Source organism: Rattus rattus, chromosome 16, assembly GCF_011064425.1.
Source record: "Rattus rattus isolate New Zealand chromosome 16, Rrattus_CSIRO_v1, whole genome shotgun sequence".
NCBI classification, from domain to species: Eukaryota; Metazoa; Chordata; class Mammalia; order Rodentia; family Muridae; genus Rattus; species Rattus rattus.
This window is the reverse complement of record NC_046169.1, coordinates 19,637,527-19,658,174: the sequence shown is the minus strand read 5'-3', so window position 1 is coordinate 19,658,174 and position 20,648 is coordinate 19,637,527. Positions and strand designations below refer to the sequence as shown.

Here is a 20,648-nt window from a genome sequence, read left to right as displayed (position 1 = left end):
GAGCCACGCCCCCAGCCCCTCACTGGGGGATTCTAGGCAGGTGCTCTACCACTGAGCCACGCCCCCAGCCCCTCCCCGGGGGATTCTAGGCAGGGGCTCTATCACTGAGCCACGCCCCCAGCCCCTCCCCGGGGGATTCTAGGCAGTTCTTCTTTTATAGAACCCAAGCCAATTCACACCTCTTGATAATGAAGTGAATGCTGTGCCGCTCCTCCAGAATTCTCTTCAGTTTCGGCACTCCATAAGTGCAGGGCCGCTTGAAGGGGATCTTGTCTGGGATTCCCACAATCTCCACAGCCTCAGGGTCACAGGCAATCTTCCTGTAGGGCACAGGAACCATGTGGTCCAGGCCCAGGGCTTCCGCTAGAAGGGCAAGAACAAGGGTGAGTGCAAGGGACAAGGCACAGGATACGGTGTCGGCCGCAGCGCGCCTAACACTGTGTCTGTTGGCTGTGCTTCTTTCAACATTTTAAGACAAAGTCTCGCTATATAGCCCTGGCTGACTCAGAACTCACTATGTAGACCAGGTTAGCCTCAAACTCAGAGATCTGTCTTGCTTCCCAAAGGCAAGCATTCAAGAACAGTGCCTCATCTACTGTCCCCTGTCGCCCCCACCCTCTCGCATTATGCACAGGGTTTCTCTGTGTAGCCCTGGCTGTCCTGGAAGTCACTCTGTAGACCAGGCTGCCTCAATCTTTACAGATCCTGCTGCCTCATGAGTGCCAGGCTTAAAGGAATATGTCACCACAGCCTGGCCCAGCATCCTTTTTCAAACATTTAAAAAAGTTTACTCTTTATTTATTGGGAGTCATTGCTAAGGGCCACGCCTGAGTGTGGAGGTCAGGAGACAACTTGCAGGAGTTGGTTCTTCCTTCCACCCTGTGGGTTCCAGAGCATAAGGCTTGGCCGCAAGCACCTTTACCAACTGAGCCATCTCGCTGCCCCTCCTGTATCTTCTTGTTCTATTTCCCCAGACTGGCATCAAATTCACAGCAATCCTCCTGGCTCAGCCTTCCAAGCGTTGGGCTTACAGACCATCACACCAAGCTCTGAATATTGCTTTCTTTCTTTGGGCAAGCTAGTCCTTGCTTAGGACCTTTTCTGGTCTCCTCAGGGCTGTGTTGTAACCCAGAGCTCCCCTTCAGCCACTCGCTGGCCAAGTCAGGGCTGGGCACACCAGTCCTGGCTGCTTTAGAAACAGCTCATTGTTTTCTTTTTGACGTGTCCCAGGTCTGTCTGTAGGCAGCGTTGGCAGCCAGCGCTACACTGTGAAGTCACACTTAGCTCGTTGTCAAATTAAACCCTGGAAATCTCAGCAGCTGTCAAGTCATTTCTCCCCCACCCCCACCTCCTGTCTGAGGAGCCACCCTCCGTGCCTTCAGGGCTTGGGCAATCGCTTTGTGGAGTTCATGTGGACTCACGGCTATGCAGAGACAGCCTGGAGAAACCTCTTGTTCTGAGAGGAGGCTCTCTTTGGAGTCAGGATCCTCCTGCCTCACCTCTCCAGAGCTGGGATCTCAGGCGTGCATCACCATGCCTGGTTTATATGAGGCTGGGGATGGAACCCCGGGCTTCATGCATGCTAAGCAAGCACTCTGCCAAGAGAGCCATATTCCAACCTCTTTTAGCTTTCCTGAGAGGGTATTTAAAGCCCAGGCAGGCTGGGCCATAATCCTCCGCTTCTAGAAATGGTGGGATTCCAAGTGTGTACCACCATGTCCGGTGTATCTCTCTCTGTCTCTGTCTCTGTGTCTCTCTCTGTCTCTCTCTGTCTCTGTCTCTCTGTCTCTGTCTCTCTCTGCCTCCCTGTCTCTGTCTCTCTCTCTGTGTCTGTGTATCTGTCTGTCTCGTTCTCTCTCCCTGTCTCCCTGTCTTTGTCTCTCTGTCTCTTTCTGTGTGTCTGTGTATCTGTCTGTCTGTCTCGTTCTCTCTGTGTCTCTCCTTCTCTCTCTCCCTCTCTTTGTTTCCCTGTCTCTGTCTCTCTGTCTGTCTCTGTGTGTGTGTGTCTGTGTATCTGTCTGTCTGTCTTGTTCTCTCTCTCCCTGTCTCCCTGTCTTTGTCTCTCTGTCTGTCTCTGTCTCTTTCTGTGTGTCTGTGTATCTGTCTGTCTGTCTGGTTCTCTCTGTCTCTCTCCTCCTTCTCTCTTTCTCTCTCTCTCTCTCTCTCTCTCTCTCTCTCTCTCTCTCTCTCTCTCTCTCTCTCTCTCCCATATGCACCCTACCCTGTCACTGGCCTATCACAAGCATATATGATATATGGTAGCACCAGGGGCTGGAGCTGAAGGCCAGCAGATGTCAGCTCTGACCCAGGCTTCCTCCTCTAGCTCATACCCAGAGCTTTTCCACATCACCTCCTTATACCCCAGGAGGTTCACCTGATTATGTCAGGAGACTCCTGTACAGACAGCCAACTAGGTCACCCCAAACCCTACACAGGGGGCCCAAGCCACCAGTCCCAGCCCACTCAGCAAGGGCACCATCCCAGGAAGGCACCTGATTCTCTAGCCTGAGACCTTAGCCTCCTCTAAGGCACCTTTGCATCCTCGCCAAGCCCTGTGGACTCCTGGACCCTCATGCCAACCGCTGTAGGCGGCCATATTTAAGTTCTCACAACTGTATGCACATGCACTTCCATAGCCATGTGATCTTGCACATAAATGCCCACAGTTATATGCACATGCATACAAGCCCACACTGCTGGTGAGAACACAAAAGTCCTCGCAACCAGGGATTACTAGGGAAACCGAGAATGTAAACAAACACACAGGGGCCTCTTTTCAATGCAAGAGATAAAATACCTGGTTTCCCGCCCAGAAGGCAAGGAGTGGATTTTGTTAATGACTGGGTGACCTTTGTCTAGAGAGACTGACCAAGTGCCCCAGAATGATTATCCCAGACTGTTCCCTCCCTGGACAGTTACCCGTCCTTAGGGGAGATGTCACATGTACATTATGGTCTGCTGACCTCAAGGCTATCGGTCAGAGACTACACTAGATTCTAGGGCTCTTAGCAATAGGACCCACCCTCAGGGTCACATGTACTTCGTAAAAGAGTTTCTATGTAGTCACACCTTAAGCTTTAGAGTGCCTCTGGAATGGGACTGATTGGTGTGGACTTGTACTGTTTTACCTGCCTGGGGCCCCATCAGAGGAGTCAGAGAAAGGTTTGAAGGAGCTGAAGGGGTTTGCAACCCCATAAAATAACAATACCAACCACCAGAGCTCCCAGGGACCAAACCACTACCCAAAGGGCAGACCTACGGCTCCAGCTGCATATGTAGCAGAGGGTGGCCTTGTTGGGCACCAATGGGAGGAGAAGCCCTTGGTTCTGCCAAGGCTGGACCCCCATAGTGTAGGGGAATGTCAGGGCGGGGAGGCAGGAAGGGGTAGGTGGTTGGGGAGGGGGAACACCCTCATAGAAGAAGGGAGGGCGAGGCGATGGGATGGGGTTTATGGACAGGAAAATGGGAAAGGAATAATAACATTTGAAACAAAAAAAAAAAAAAAAAAAAAAAAAAAAAAAAAAATCCAGTAAAAAACAAAAAACTGCCTGGCTTAGACTCCCTGAAATCTACTCCAGGCTGACAAAGTCAACCTGGTTTTCCTTCTCATCTCTTTACAGGTTTGCTTCCCTCTCTGACAACTGCAGGGACCCCCTCATGTGTATGTAAGTGCCCACTGCTGTATGCATCCGCACACATATGCCCTTTAGGCACTGGCTGCCGTGGCACTTGGACCTGAGGTCATCCTCCAGCAGAGAGAAGAACCTCATTGCCTATTCCACCGTGTCTCAAGATTTACTAAGGGAGGTGCTCTGTCCAGGGGACAAACTCCTCTCAATAGTTTACAAAACTCGGCTTTTGGGTCATCTCCTACAGGGTTTACCTCCCCGAAGTTTAAAAGATCTGTCAAACGGAGCACATTAAAGCCGGCAATCAAAGCAGGAAGCCCAGATGGGAGTTGAATACCTGGCAAACCCTGACAAGGGGGAGACGACGGAGGCAGGAGGATGGCTATGAATACAAAGCCAGCCTGGACTATCCAAAAAAAAAAAACCTGTCTGAAAAACCAAATGGAGATGTGACTCAGGGAGTGTCTGCCCAGCATGCACAAAGCCCCGAATTCCATCCTCAGCACTGAGTAAAACTGGGTATGGGGGTGCACACCGGTAATTGACCACTCAGGAAGTAGAGGCAGGAGGATCAGAAGCTCAAGGCTATCCTTGGCTACACTGAGAGTTTAGGGGTAGCCTAGGGAAACTGAGACCCTGTCTCAAAATAAATAAATAAGTAAATACATACTGAAAAAAAGGGAAGGAAGGAGAGAAGGTAGGTAGGTAAGCTGGTCAGGTATATAATTGAGGTTTTGATGTGCGGAGGCAGTCTGGCCTAAACAGCGACTTCAAGGCTGGCCTAGGTTAGGGAGGAAGAACTCGCCCCAAGAAACCAAGAGGGGAGGAGAGATGGTCGGGTGGGAAAAGTCGAATTGCTGCAAAGCCCAATAACCTGAATTAGGTCCCCGGAACACACATGGGACAAGGAGAGAATGAACAGAGTCTGTTCCACCCTCAAGCTTACACACAGACACACGCAAAATCACTGTAAAACACTCACACCCAAAACCACAACCAAAACAACAAAAACACCAAAAAGACAAGGGCTCGCAGTGGCTCAGCAGGAGTAGGCCTTCAGCACCAGGCCTGACGACCTGATACCCTGGTACCCAATGACACAGAGAGAGACTCAAATCCTGAAAGTCGTCCTCTGACCTGCACATACATGTGATGGACACACACACACACACACACACACACACACACACACACACACTCACTTTAAAAGTCTTAGCTTAGTAAAGTGCCTTGCACTTTGGATTCAGTGTCTTACAAACATACGGGTCCAATTTTGATGCCAAGAACCAGTGCAAAAAAGCCAGGAGAGGGGGTTGGGGATTTAGCTCAGTGGTAGAGCACTTGCCTAGGAAGCTCAAGGCCCTGGGTTGATCCCCAGCTCAAAAAAGAAAAAAAAGAACCAAAAAAAAAAAAAAAAAGCCAGGAGAGGCCTGGGGGTGCATGCCTTTAATCCCAGTACTTGAGAGACCTTTTGAGTTCAGCAGCCTGATCTACAGGGCGAGTTCCAGGCCAGCCAGGGCTACACAGAGAGACCGTGTTCCAGATGTCCTGAGTTCAAAACCCAGCAACCACATGGTGGCTCACAACCATCTGTAATGGGATCCAATGCCCTCTTCTGCTGTGTCTGAAGACAGCGACAGTGTACTCGCATACATAAAATAAATAAATCTTAAAAAAAAAAAAAAAAACAAAAACAAAGCCAGGAGAGATACCTTGTACTTGTAACCCCAACATAGGCAACATGGAGAGAGATGGAGCCCCAGGCTCACTGGCCAGTCCACTAAACCTAATTAGTGAGTTCCAAGCCTGTAAGAGACCCTGGCACGAAGGAGTGAGGACAGGAGTGGGGATGGTTGCAGGATATTTGACCACACTGTGGATCCTGAGACCGTGTTGTTTACTAGAAAAGCTGAGGCTCGGCCTTAGCAAACACCTTCCATCCCAAACAATGAAGGTAAAGTTAATTTGTAGAAGGAGGCACCCATGTCGAAAGTGATATCTAATTTGAGCGGCAGACAAAGTGATGAATCAGAGAAAGATTTGACAGAATAGGAGAAGAGGGGAGAGGAAAGAGAGGTTACTTAAGAGAGCAGTGCAGAAGGAAACTGGGACAGTTTTACAGAGACAGGGTGCAGAGAAAGAACCAGCTAGACACAAGGGAAGACAGAATGAACCGGAGAATGAAACAGACCCAAAAAATTAGAACATATTGTCAAAGGGAGTATGAGGCCAGGCAGAGCAATTCAGTCAGAAGCCAGTTTGAATCAGTCAGCTTAGAGAGGAGTATGAACAAGGAACAGCAGGGTTGAACCAGCCAGCCAGAGCTCAGAAAGAACTAGAAAGGAGGAGCTTATTCAGCAGGAAGTCTCAGAGGCTGAAAACATTCTAGGCGAAGCTAAGATTGTACGGAGGCTAGAAGCTTCCAGGACTAGGTCTAAGTTGGCAGACGGAGGGAGGCAGGAAGCCTCTGCGATGACAATTACATGAGGCGAATAAAAGTTACTTCTACAGGGGACTTCCAGCAAGATGGCCGCCATTGATGATTGACGTGGGAGGGCACGCCTCATGACGGGCAGTGTTACACCCCAGTTGGCAGTTTTGGGTACTATGAGAAAGCAAGGTGGACGAGCTGTGAGAGCAAGTCAATAAACGGTGTGCCTCCATGGCCTCTGCTTCAGCTCCGTCAGCAATGGAGAGTGGCCGAGAGCTGAAAATAAAACCTTTTCTTCCCCAAGGTGTTCAGGGGCTAAAAGTGCCAAGACTGTCAGTCCATGCTTGATATCTGGAACCTACATAGAGGAAGGAGAGAGCTGACTCCTACTCTTACACTTTGACGTGTAAACACACACACACCTACTAACTTATATATATATTTTTAATGTATATGAGCAATCTGTCATATACAGAAGAAGGCGTCAGATCCATTACAGATGGTTGTGTAACACATATGGTTGCTGGGAATTGAACCCAAGACCTCTAGAAGTGCAGCCAGTGCTCTTAACCGCTTAGCCATCTCTCCAGACCCAACTAATTTTTTTTCTTTTTTTTTTTTTGGACAGGGGTGCCTCACGGGCCTAGAACCTTTAATATATTCCTGTAGTCTTATCTCCAGCACCATGTAAAACTGGATGTGGTGGTGCACGCCTATAATCCTAGCCCTCAGGTAGAGGCAGGAGGATTACAAGTCGAACATCACTCTCATCTACACAGCCATGTCAAGGCTGCCGTAAGCTGCATGAGACTCTGTGTCAGCAACAACGCACACACAAAAGGTAGATGATGCTTAAAAAAGGGATGCCTGAGGGTCTCCTCTGGCTTGGACACACATGCGCATGTGCCTGCACACTCCTGTACAATTACACACACACACACACACACACACACACACACACACACACACACACGCAGACACAACAGACATGGCAGAGAACGACACACGGGGTTGTGGGAGCACTGGAAGCCAACAGAGGGCAATGTGTACCCCTGCCCATCTCCCCGTGGGTGGCTCAAGGTCTGGGGATCTGCCATCGTTCCACCCCCACAAAGAATCTGCGAAGGAAATATTGACACAACCACCCTCTCCCCAGACAGGGGAGAGCCCACGCCGGATGCCATCCACACTGACGCTGCGCGGGCGCCAGCATATGGCTCACGCTGTTGTGTTGGGGAACAGAGCGACTGCCACACATAATGAGATGCTCACCCGGTGGGCCGCGCCGCCCACTCACCGTATCTGCTGTTAAACAGAATCTGCACGCACTCCCGCAGGGTGTTGATGTCCTCCATTTCCTTGATGAAGGGATCCCACTTCTCTATCAAAACACAGAAGGCCCAGTGAGGACGGATCCCTAAAATGGGGGCCGCCTCCTGTCAGAGCCCCCAGCTCCTGCCGCTCTCCCTCCAAGAGCCTAGGGTGCCACTCTGAAGCACCCAGGCCTCCTACGCTCTGTCACCTCAGCCCCTGTGAGATGTGGGGTGCTCAAGACAGCTTCCCCTGTGCTCCCTCACTGGCCCCAGCGTCCACTTCTGCATCTCCCAAAGAGCTGTGTGGCTGACCTATCTCTCCCCAGACCACCCTACCTCAGGCAGACAAAAGCCCGGGAAAGCCACGATTCTCGAGAAAGGAGGAGCTCACTATGTAGACGAGGCCAGACTGGAACTTGACATCTTCCTGCCTCAGCCTCCTGAGTACTGGGATGACAGGTCTGTGTCACCATGTCTAGTAAATTAGGCAGGGGCTAGACGAAGACACTGAGGCCTCTGTACGACCTGGATAAGTGACTTATTGTTCAGCTAAGCTCCCAGCCCCTCATCGAGAAATTCTAGGCCCAGACTCTAGTGCTGAGGCCCGTTCCCAGCCCCCTTTTTTTTTCTTTTTTCTTTTTTTCGGAGCTGGGGACCGAACCCAGGGCCTTGAACTTTCTAGGCAAGCGCTCTACCACTGAGCTAAATCCCCAACCCCTCTGGGGGGCTCTTAGACAACACATGACTGTTCACCCACATTCCCAGCCCCCACGCCCATTTTTCTTTTCCTTTCTTTTTTGTCAGGGCCTTGCTGTACAGCCCAGGTTACCTCAAACAAGAGTTTCCTGCCTCAGCTCCACACATGGCTCCCTCTTCCTTTTTTTGGAGAGAGTCTCACTGTGCAGGTCTGGCTGCCCTGTTCCTATGTGGTGCAGACTGGCCTCGAACTTACAGAAATCCTCCTGCCTCTGCTTCCTGGATGCTGGACTAAAGGCATATACCTAGCCTTTTTTTTTTTTTTTTTTTTTTTGATATTTCTTCTCTCACAAGGAGGAATATAATTCTTTCCCCTCCGAGAACTGGAATTCTCATGGATAAAATGGAGCAGCTCTGACGGTAATTTCCGAAGTGAGGTCATCATGAAAATACAGGCTTCCTCCCTCCTCAGTGGTGGATCACTAACTCTGAGAACACCAGCTGCCGTGTTGCAAACCTGGCCAGCTGACCTGACTTAGAAGCTAGCCCAGGTGCTACGAGAGAGACCTTACACGTGGCTCTCCAGTTTCAGCCCGGCTGACACCATGCCGACGAGCTTGTGAGAGACACAATACCAAAACGACTTCCTCATCTACTGTGATCAGGAGTCCTGCTCGTCAACCTGACAAGACTCAGAACGACCTCAAAAACCGACTTCTAGGTGTCTGTGAGGGAATTTCTAGATAGGGTGCATAGAAGTGAGGAGACCCACTGTGGGTGGTACCATCCCCTATGCTGAGACCCCAGAATTGTGTGTGTGTGTGTGTGTATAAATCAGGCTGAGCACCAGCAATCATTTCTTTTCTGTTCTCTGCATGACCAGCCAGCACAGCAACAAGAAAAACTAACACAACGACCTCGACCCACTGTGGGCGGCACCATCCCATATGCTGAAACCCCAGATTATTTATACATATATAAATAAGCCTACCTGACAATAAGCCTACCTGACTTGTCGTGGACGATGGAGAAGAGGATACGCTTGGAAGCGTGGACATTCTGGATGAGAGGCCCAGCAGGTCCTGCAGGCGCCTGTCCTAAACAAGGGGGACAGAGGCCTACATTTTAGAGGGGTCCCACCTACTCGAGAGAAACTAAAACTGAGCCCCACGATCATGAGGCCCGATCCCTAACGACGCCTCTTAGCTGCAATCTGTGTCAGAACTGGCTATCCGGAGGTGGGCGTCATGACAGAATCTTACCCCTTTAATTACACTTATTTGTCAACTTATAAAGATCAGAGGACAACTTGTGGGAGGCCTTTCCTCTCCTTTTATATATGGGTCCCAGGAACTGAACTGAGGTCCGTCAGGCTTGGAGACAAACGCCTTTAGCTAAGCAAACACTCGATCAACTGAGCCACATCCCAGCACCCAAATCTGAAATGCTGGTTGAGGAATCTTGATCCCAAGTATCTTCAATAAAGGATACTCGGGCTCATATTCTCATTCTCATTTTACAAATGAGGAAACTGAGGTTCAGTGAGAGGCTTGCCCTGTCACGCACAGCTAGGATAGAGCCTACTTCTTCATACTCAGCTGTTCCTTGCACTTGCCTATCGAGCCCATGCAAGCAAGGTCTGTGGATGCCCAAGTTGAACTGGGTCCCCACAGAATGCAACTGGCTAAACCCCACCTGTGCCCAGAAATACCTCCTCCTTAGAGGTAACCACCCAGAGAGACATGTAGGTCCCCACTACAGCATTACCACAGCAATCAGAGAAATCTTGGGTGCTGGGGACATGGGGCTCAGGCACAGGCCAGCCCAAGCCCAGGTCGCTGGGGGTCAACGGGCAGGTTGGCACCTCCTGCTTGAGTTCCCGGATGGTGTGGTTGGGCATCGAAGTGCTGTACAGGAAGTTGGCCATGGAGGATGGGGTGGCGGTGGGGGTCAGGTCTTGGGGAGAGACCTTGGAGGCCTGGCCATGCAGACCACAGTCTCGGGACCCCTTGGGTAGCAGAGAGATACCGTTCATCTCCACCAGCGCCTTTGTGTCCTGCCCACCGTCATCAGGAGGCCTGAGTGGAAGAGAAGAGATGGGGACTTCTTTAAATACCTATTCTCGCTCTGTAAATCTCACCCCTCAGAGACCAAGTAGTGGGGTAGGATGGAAGCCAGGCCCACTTTGTGGGGACAATGAACCTGATACCAAATGTCAACCACTGGATGACCCAGGCCCACACCAAGCCTGTCTCAGTGCTCCAAGCCACCAATCTCATCCTCTACCTGGCTCCCTCCCATCCCATCTGTCCCTCCTGCTCATGCATTGCTGGGGAAGATAAAGGCCCTGGCTATGCTGGTCCCATGGGATCCACCTTGGCCCAGCCTCGAATTCACCTCCCACCAGCCTCTTAGGAATCTCATTCATGCCCCAAGATCACACCTAGGCCATTTTGTTTCTCTTAGTACATGTTTTTGAGGCAGATTCTCATTTAAGCAAGTAGCCTCAAACTCACTGTGGTGGTTTGAATATGTCTGGCCCATGGGAAGTGGCACTACTAGGAGGTGCGGCCTTGTTGGATAGGGGTGGCCTTGTTGGAGGAACTGCGTCACTGTGTAGAGAGGCTTTGAGTCCTCCTAGTCCTCAAGCTCCACCCAGTATGGAAGAGATTTCCTTCTGGCTGCCTCTGCATCAGGGCGTAGACCATTCACTTCTTTCTGGAACGTCATATCTACCTGGATGATGCCTTGCTTCCCACCATGATGATAATGGACTGAACCCCGTTAACTGTAAGCCAGCCCCAATTCAATGTCCTTTATAAGAGTTGCCTTGGTCATGACGTTTCTTCATAGCAATGAAACCCTAACTAAGACAGACGCTGGTACTAGATTATTGCTATGATAGTCCTGACTATGTTTTTGTTTGGAGGAATGTGGATTTGGTGGGGACTTTGGATTATGGAAGCAGTGGATTACTTTAAGTGGGGCTTAATGAGCCGTCCTAGTAGAAACATGGAAGACGGTGGCGCTGAGGGAGATTTGAACAGTGTGGGCCTGGCTCAAGAGGTTTCAGAAGAAGAGAACTTTAATGTGTGGCCTAGAGGATTTTCTTGTGATGATTTGATAAAGAATGTAGCTGGTTTTTGTCCTTGTCTGAATATCTGTGTGAGGCCAAGGTGAAGAGATTCAGATTAACTGCATCGACACAAGAAACCTCAAAAAGCCTGGTCTACACTTTGTCCTGTGGTTGACTCTTATGAGGAAGATGTTTTTGATCAAGCATAGCAAGGTTAAAAAGGAAAAATACAAAATGTATGGTTTAAAGTTTAAAGGGGCACCAGGAAACGGAATGTAGCTAAGCCCTGTGTTCAAGGATATTAAATAGAATTGAGGGAGTGGTAACTTCAGGCAAGAACCCACCCAGCTAAGCTTTATTGATACCTTTGCAGTTGAGCAAGGGACAGTTATATCATGTTAGGTGTTATTATAACCTGGTTATTGTTTTCATTTGGAGATATGCTTCTGTGTCAAAATGACAAGGGATGGATTGTGACCGCTCTTCTCCATTGCCAATGTGACTACATTTGGAATGAACCGTAGTTCAGAACTTATAAAGATCTTGTGAAAAGGTTAAAAAAAGAAAATAAAAAAAGCTTAGGGCCAGGCATGGTACACATGCTTTTAATCCCAGCACTGAGACAGTCATGCAGATCTCTGAGTTCAAGGTCAGTCTACAGAGCAAGTTCCAGGACAGACAACCTTAGGCATCGAAGGAGTTGGAAAACAGAAAGCTGGTGATAATGTAATAGAACAAGGGGGCCATGTCCCAACCCCAGCAAGCAGCTTCACCCATGTGGCTCTGTTTTTTTTTTTTTTTTTTTTTTTAAGATGTATTCATTTATTATATATAAGTTCACTGTAGCTGTCTTCAGACACACCAGAAGAGGGCATCGGATCTCTTTACAGATGGTTGTGAGCCACCATGTGGTTGCTGGGAATTGAATTCAGGACCTCCGGAAGAGCAGTCGGGGCTCTTAACCACTGAGCCATCTCTCCAGCCCGTGGCTCTGGTTTTAGAGTCACGAATAGAGAGGACTACTGGGACAATTAATGCTGGTTAGCCTAAGAAATTAGTGGTGATTAAGAAGAGACCAGCATCACCGAGGTGAAATCTTCTAGGCAGTGTTTTCTGAAAGCACAAAGAAGCCGTGTTCCACAGAAAGACAAGGTTGCACATCACACTGCAGCTGTACTTGGTAATGTGTAAGAGTCACCCAGATAGTACTGGTTTTAAAGGCATGAAGGGGTCATGAAGAGCAGCAGAGGGGTCTGAGAGGCCAGGGAAGGCCAATGGTGAAGGTGCAGCCTCAGTTGTAATTGACAGCCCAGGATAGAAGGGTCATGCAAAGAAGCTGAGACTTGGCACCAGGAAGAGAACTCATGACACACTATTGGCGAAGTCTTTTTGCAATGGAAGACGCTCCCCCCACCTTACACACACACACACACACACACACACACACACACACACACACACACACTGGGAATCCCAGTACCATGGGATGACCACCAAGAATAGCAACAACAATGGAGTAGAGCCAACCAGAGCCCACAGTGCTACAGAGGGTAGAGCTGGGAGAAGCGATGCCAGCCCTTTGGAGGAGCCCAGAAGATCATGTGTGCATCCCGGACATTGGAACAAGAAGCTGTACACTTGAAGTTGCCTTGGAAATCTCAAGATGTTAGAGATGCCAGAGCCATGGGATACCTGCGGAGCAAAGCTGCTAACGGGCAATGGAACCAGTCTAAGTGAAGGCAGCTTTTTGGTTTTTTTTTTTGCAGTCAACAAAAATGAAAGGAGCTGGAGATCTAAAGAGCGCTTTGACATCAGACATGGACGTGCAGAGTTTGGACTTTGCCCAGCCGGTTTCCTGACTTATTTTGGTCCACTATTTCCTCACTATGACGTCTGGAATGGTAATGTGTATCTTGTTGATGTTGAAAGCATGTGGTCTGCTTTTTGATTTGGATTTTATAGGGGATCACAGAGGGTTTTACAGGGGATTGCGCACATCTCAGAAGAGACTTTGAACCTTTAAACATTGCTGAGCTTGTGATAGACTATGGAGATTTTTGAAGTTGGACTAAATGTTTTTATACTATGCTATGGTTTGGTATGCCCCACCCCCATAGACTTAATGTGTTTGGACAAGCATATGGGGTCAGGGATTGGAATGTAGGTGGATTCTGAGGTGTCCTAGTGCTCGTGCTCTGCCCAGGGTGGAAGCCAGTCTCTTTCTGGATGCCTTTGAATCAAGATGTAGAACACTCAGTTCCTTCCAGAGCACCATGTCTGCCTGGAAGCTGCCATGTTTCCTGCCATGATAATGAACTGAACCTCTGAACCTGGAAGCCAGCCCCCAACTCAATGCTGTCCTTTAGAAGACTTGCCTTGCTCCTGGTGACAATGAAACCCTACGACACTCACTATGTAATGGCAGATGACCTTGGACTCCTGACCCTCTTACCTCTACTTCCCCAAAGTGCTGGGATGACGAGCCATTCTGTGTGACAATATCATCTCTACTCATCATCATTTGTCCCTGACCCTACAAAGCCTTATGTGTGACACTGACACACTGATCCCTTGGGAAAATTTTAGTCAGCTCCTGACTCAGATCATACTGCATGACTGGTCTGTACTCTCGCTTCCTCCATCAGACCCAAAGCTTTCCGTAAAGGATTCCCTCAGGGTGTCTCCAGCTTTCTGCCCTCTGGCTGGCGATGGGGTGTGACAGGTTTGTTTGTCTTTTGTTTTTGAGAGACGGGTCTAGCTACGTGGCCCTTGCTGGCCTGGAATCTGACAGGGTGGCCTCAAACTCAGAGGTCCACCTGCCTCTCCCTCATAAGAACCGAGGAGAAGGCATGCACCACCACGCGTTTTAATTATCAACTTGACATTATCTAAAATCACCTGGGAAGAGTCTCAAAGAGAGATTTAGATTAGGAGAGCCTGTGTGTATGTCTGTAGGAAGACTGTCTGGGTACACTAAGATGGGGAGGCCCAGCCCACTGTGGGCGGCATTATTCCCTAGTCTGGAGATTCTAAATTGTCTACGAATAGAGAAAGCAAGCGAAGGACTGGCAATGCATGACTGAATTCACCGATGTTGGCTCTTGACTGTGGATGTAATGTGAGTAGCTGTTTCAAATTCCTGTTGACTTGACCTCCCTACAGTGATGGATTGTAACCTAGGACCGTGAGTCAAACAACCCCTTTCTCCCTTAATGGGCTTTTGTCAAGGTATTTTTAACACAGCAGAAGGAAATGAAACCAGGACAAGGCTTACTCACCTCCTGAGCTTAAACCGAATTCGGTGACTATGCTCCAAAATGGCCATGAGTGCCTTGGGGTCATATTCTGCTGGTCTCCGGAAGGCCAGGCCCTCGGGCAGCCCCTGCACCGCCAGTAGCCCCGGCTCCCTGAGCAGCCTCTCATAGGGCAAAGGTACCACGGTGGCCCTGCCCATAGCCTCACCTGTCAGAGAGTGAACAGTGAGGCTCAGTACTGGCTGGGGCTTGGCTAGGCACACTGGGAGCCAGGCAATGTGAGGTGACTCCCCTTTGGAGGTGGGCTCTGGGTCCCCTGTTTCTGCAGACACACACACGCTATAGAATGAACAACACCAGCCTATAGATACGTCCCACTGGCTTATCTTTTGAGAAGACAGCTATGGTTCCAGAATAACCAGGAGGCTGAACACGGGTGGAGAGATGGTAAGATGTGGCTGTCCAAGAAAGGTGACCGGATACACTCATGATGGGGAATTGGGGGCTGGAAAGGGACTTGGGGTTCTGCTTGGCTCTGGGGAGGGGGTGGGGGTGGGGATGAGGAGGTACCCACAGTGCAGGAGCAGGGCAGAAGTGAGCAGGGCTAGGCTTGGGGCTGGGTAGGAGAAGGGCAGGGCAAACATGGGTAAGGCACTGCCGGGCAGGGGTAAACTGGGTTTGGGTAGGCTGAGTGGAGCAGGGCATAACTGAAGGAGAGGGGATTGGAGTGGATAGGACTACACAGGGCAGGGTTGGACTAAAGTGGGTAGAGCAAAGTTAGGCAGGGCAAGGCTGGGTTGGGCGGGCAGAGCAAGTGAAGTTGGATTAGAAATATGGCTGGGTTGAGGCAGGTTGAGCAAAGGTGGGCGGGACACAGCTGAGGGGGGTGGGGATGAGGGTGGGAGGGTGGGTGGGCCTAAGCACTGTAGGGTGTGGCTGGGTGAGGCACAGCTGGACAGGTGGGTGAGGCGACGCTGTGTACGGATAGGTCTGTGCTGCCGCGGTGGCGCTAGGCCGAGCTAGGCTGAGGTGGGCGAGGCTGTAGGGCTGAGCTAGGTATGGCATGGATAGACAGGAATAGGCTGATTTGGCTGGAGCTGGGCGGGGCTGGGGTTGGCCTGAGGTAGGTGGGGCTAAAGTGGATTTGGCAAGGAAGGCCTGGGCTGAAATGGATGAATAGCCCTGAGCAGAGGTGGGCAGGGCAGAGCTGGGGTGGGAGGAGCTAAATCAGTTCGGGCGGGACTGAGACCGGCAGAGCAGGTGGGGCTAGAACGGAAGTATGGCTGGTGAAGCTGGGCCAAAGTGGGTATGGTTACGCTAAAAGGGCCTAGGGTGCCATCATAGGGCAAGGGTGGGCTGACCTGGATGTCGTGGGACTGGGCTAGGAGGAAGGGCTGGGTCTGACTGGGCAGGGACGGGCAGGATGGAGTGGAGTTGGGTTGAGCTGGGTAGAATGAGGGCGGGGCTGAGGTGGGTGGGGCCAGACAGAGCTAAGGTAGGTGGGGCTAAATAGGGTAGAGTGACTAGGCTGAAGTGGGTGGAGCTAAGCAGAGTGGTGTGTGAAGTGGGTAAGGTTTCTGTGGCTGAGCTGATGGGTAGGGTTCGAATAAGGTGGGTGGGCAGAGCTGGATGGGACTGAAGTAGACAAGGCAGGCGTGGGTAGGCTGGTCTCCCACCCACCCGTTTCCGGAATGGAATGAGGAAGGATCTTACTATAAAGAACATCAAACACTTCCTCTACCATCTTCTGCAGCAGGTACACATCCGAGCACTGCTCCAGAGAGGACCGCGGGATGCTCCGGCCACCACCTTCGCAGCGCTGCACCTTTTTAGGGTGTCCTGCTTCTGGATCGTTCCACAGGGGTCCCCCTGTGCAACAAGAGCACATGGGCCGTAGGTGGGTGTCAAGCAGGTACACATCCAAGCACCTTAAATAGTTAGCCTTAAACCTGCCACAGTCTCAAAGGGACAGTCTAGAACGAATTAGCGAGATCAAAGTTTCTCAATCTGTGGGTCCCGACCCTTCCTCCCCTTTGAGCACTGGTGGATAGGTTCACAGGGATGCCCTCAGACCATCAGAAAGCACAGATATTTACGATTCACAACAATGGCAAAATTACAGTTCTGGAGCAGCCTAGTAATTTTACAGTTGGAGGTCAACCTTCCCAGCCCATCATGGGCAGCACCATTCTCTAGGAAATGGGACTCTAAGCTATGTGAAACGGAGGGAGGTTAGATGAGAGCCAACAGTCTCCCTGCTCTTGACTGGATGTGATGTGACGAGTTGCCTGAACTTCTCTGAAACAGTAAGACTGCAACTGGGAATCATCAGCCAAATAAACCCTATCCACACCCTCCAGTTTCCCAGGGGGTTTTGTCATTTGGGGAGATGTTTATGAAATATTGGATTTGTTTGTTTGTTTGTTTGTTTGTTTAAGGCAGGGTCTCTATGTAGACTGGGGCAGTGCTGGGATTAAAGGTGTCCTTGAAGCTACATCAGAACAGGATGAGCAGGGAATGAACAAGATGAAGGGGCCTCGTGGCCCCTTCCAGCTTGGCGCTAGCTCTCCTTGGAGACCTTCCAAGCTTGAAATAAAATATCTGAATTCTGAATGCTATAAATAGTGACTTTCTGGCTGTGGAAAATAAAGTACACTGTCCCCAGGGAGGCTTGGGGTGGGAGGCTACAGGACCCTGCCACACGCACTATGTGAGCCCAGCCTCAGAGACTACAGTCTGGGGAGCATCTCTATGATCCAGCTATGTCCATGCAGTGCTGGACTAGTCTGGGATGGCTAATCCTAGGGATAAGGCTCAGGAAACCATGAAAACTACCAACAAAACCATCAACGGCTAGTGCCTGGGTGTCCACAGGGACCCCCGGCATCCCTCCACCCCACCCCACAATCTATCTCCTTGACTTTGAAGAAGCGAGGATCGGAGAACTGGAGTCTTGGCCTTGAACTATGCACACTGTGGGGCTATCCCTGTTTGTTGTGGTGATGTGAATAAGGATAAACCCACAAGCTCATCTATTTGAATGCTCGGTCACGAGAGACTAGCGATGTTTGAGATGATTGGGAGGGGTGGCCTTGTGGGAGGAAGTGTGTCACTGGGGGTGGACTCTGAGGTCTCAGATGCTCATGCCAAACCCGGACTCTCTCTCTTCCTGCTGCCTGCGGATCGAGATGTAGAGCTCTCAGCCACCTCTCCAGCACCGTGTCTACGTGCCAGGATGACAACGGACTGAACCTCTGAACCTGTAAGCCAGCCCAAATGAAATGTTTTCCTTATAAGAACTGCCTCGGTCATGTTGTGTCTTCGCACAGCAACAGAAACCCTGACGAAGACAGTCGTCAAACCGAGTAAATCTGGAATTAACTAAAACCCAAATGACAGGGCACATCTGCGAAGAAGTTTGTCCTTTCGTATTTATTTTATGGATCTGATTACACCAGACACACCAGAAGTAGGACATCGGATCCCATTACCGATGGTTGTGAGCCACCGTGTGTTTGCTGGGAATTGAACTCAGGACCTCTGGAAGAGCAGTCAGTGCTCTTAACAGCTCAGCCATCTCTCCAGCCTGAGGGATTTTTTTGTTTTTCTCAATTAAATCATTTGAAGTGGGGAAGACTCGGCACTTCTGATCTTTGAGGTGGAAATATAAACCTTTAATCCAGATCGTTTGAGGTGGGCAGATCCACCCTTTAATCTGGGCCACACCTTCAGCCGGCAGCTGATGTCAAGGACTTGGAAGAAGAAATCTAGCTGGCTCTCTGCCTGCTTGCTCCGGGGCTCGATAGCAAGCCCATTCCTTCGCCGATATCAGAGCCCACTTCTTCCAAACTCCAGTGTACACTGAAGACCCGCTGAGACCTCCAGCCTTCTGTTAGTTTCTCATGCTGCATATCATGGGGGACATTTTCATGACCTTCTGGGAAAGGTAATGAGGTTTGAGGCCAATAGCCCAGCATGAAGTGCTGTTCAGTTTTGGGGATGGGACCCAGGGCCATCTACTGCTGGGCTACCATACTGGGCAGGCACTCTATGTCTGAGGGCCACCCTGACTCAGAGCTGTTCATACCTACAGCCCATGTATACTGAGCATTTCCAGGCCAAAACAAACAACGACACGTCACCCCACAAGGCTGATGTGAGCTAACAAGGGCAATATACTCACACATGCTAAATATCTTAGCTGAACAACTGTGTCTGGTCCCCATCCTCAAATATACTCAGTCGTAAGGTAGAACTGGGGCTGGGAATGTGGCCTGTTTGGCAGAATGCTTGCCTAGCAAGCATGCGTTCCTGAGTTCCACCTCAGTACTACATACAGCAGAATGGGTGGTGAGTGTTTTCCTCTCCTGGGAAAGTGGAGCCAAGAGGACCAGGAGTTCAAGGTCAGCCTGGGTTACAGGAGAACCTGACTTAAAACATAAAGGGGTCAGCGAGCCGGCTCAGCAGGTAAAGAAGCTTGCGACCAAGCTTGAAGACCTGAGTTCAATTCCTAGTGGTGGAAAAGAAAACCGACTGTAGCAAGTCTCCTGATGTCTACATTCATGCCCCAGCATGCGCCTGCCTATGTAAACAGAATATAACTTCAAAACAAAACAAAGAAAAAAGGACAATAATCAAAACAAGTGGACCAACAGCTGAGGGTGTAGTTTATTACCAGTGAACTTGCTTCATAGGCATAAGGGTCCAGGTTCGATCCTCAGCACCATTTAAAAATAGAGTAGAATTGGGTGACTGCGCTAGGCCTCAGTGTTCCCATCAAAAAATGGGCGCATAGAGGTGGGTAGTTATGAGGCTCAGTGACAGGAGCTGCTGGACAGTTTTAACAAGTTCCCTTTGGAACAACCATGTGTCTTTAGGCTGGACAAAGCAGGGGGGACAGGGATGGGCCAGGACACCTGTCCTTTAGAAAGAACAGGATCCTGGTCATGGAGAACATAGGGTACTCACGGCAGAACCTGAGGAAGTCTGACTGAAGCTCCTTCCGAGTATTCAAAAACACCCTTCCCTTCTCGGTGCCCATCACGAAGACGCTCTCATTGTGTACCGCCACGCAGGCCACCTCTGTGTTCAGCTTGGAGAGCGCTGAGCACTGTGGGGGAGGGGTGGATGTGTGAGCTAAATCAGACCAGCCTGGAACCCAGCCTAGCAGTATCTGTCTGTAATCCAGCACTTGGGAGGCTAAGACAGGAGGATTAAGCATCTGAGGCCAGCCTTCTAGACCACTCTGGTCCCTTTGCACTGGGACACAGAGTAGTGACTGCCTTCGACAAACTGTACAAATGCACCATGGCATTCTCAACACTATGGCAGCAGAACTTCAAATATCCTGGTTACAGGAAAAGAATCTCTATAAGCAGGGCTGTCGAGATGGCTCAGTGGATAAATTGCTTGCCTTCCAAGCACAAAGACCTGAGTTCGATTCCCAGCATTCACGTGAAAGCGCTGGGCGTGAGCGTGAGGTTGGGGGCTGTTAGCGGGCAGAGCACTTGCAGTGAAGCGTAATGACGGGATCTCCAGCACCTATATAAATGCTGGGCAGCTGGGGCAGCGCTCCTTTGTCCCACCAGCTGAGGTGTAAGCAGGAGACCCTGGGAGCAAGCTGGCTAAAGGGTAGTCCGGTTGGCAAGGGCTGGGTTCGAGGGCAACCTCTGCCTCAATATAGAAGATAGCGACACTGGCTTCCACATGCAGCATGATCAAGGAGTCACTGGCCTTCCAAGCATAGAGAGCCTCCTTTCTAGATTGTTGTTGCTGGGTGCTGCCAAAGGTGCAAACACACGTAACACATGCACGCACGCACACACACAAACATGTAGTGCACACACACACACACACACACACACACATACACACACGTGATACAAGCACATGGAACACACACCACACACATAATACACATGCACACAAACACATGTAACACACAGGTGCAAGCACATGTAACACACACCACATACACACACATGTAATACACATGCTACACATGCTACACATGCACACACACGCAAATACATGTAATACACACAGGTGCAAGCACATGTAACACACACATAATAAGCATACACATAATATACACACAAACACATGTAATATACACAGGTGCAAGCACATGTAACACACAACACACAAACACACACGTGCAAACATATGTAACACACATACACGTGCAAACACATCTGTCATGTGTGTACCACCCAGGTGTGGTGGCACACACTTGCAATCCCAGCACTA

The 20,648-nt window shown here is 50.1% G+C and overlaps 1 protein-coding gene across 19 annotated transcripts in view; it reads right to left on the bottom strand.

The window, feature by feature from the left end:
* Gtf2ird1 (GTF2I repeat domain containing 1) overlaps positions 1 to 20,648 on the bottom strand; it is a 105,035-nt gene that overhangs the window by 41,690 nt on the left and 42,697 nt on the right. For all 19 annotated transcript variants that reach the window (XM_032886290.1, XM_032886297.1, XM_032886307.1 and 16 more), the window contains 7 exons: positions 19,368 to 19,509; positions 16,113 to 16,268; positions 14,424 to 14,607; positions 9,837 to 10,147; positions 9,077 to 9,166; positions 7,358 to 7,441; positions 180 to 363 (listed from right to left, as the gene is read on the bottom strand). In XM_032886290.1, coding sequence (XP_032742181.1) covers positions 180 to 363; positions 7,358 to 7,441; positions 9,077 to 9,166; positions 9,837 to 10,147; positions 14,424 to 14,607; positions 16,113 to 16,268; positions 19,368 to 19,509 — 1,151 coding nt within the window. The remainder of the gene's footprint in view (positions 1 to 179; positions 364 to 7,357; positions 7,442 to 9,076; positions 9,167 to 9,836; positions 10,148 to 14,423; positions 14,608 to 16,112; positions 16,269 to 19,367; positions 19,510 to 20,648) is intronic.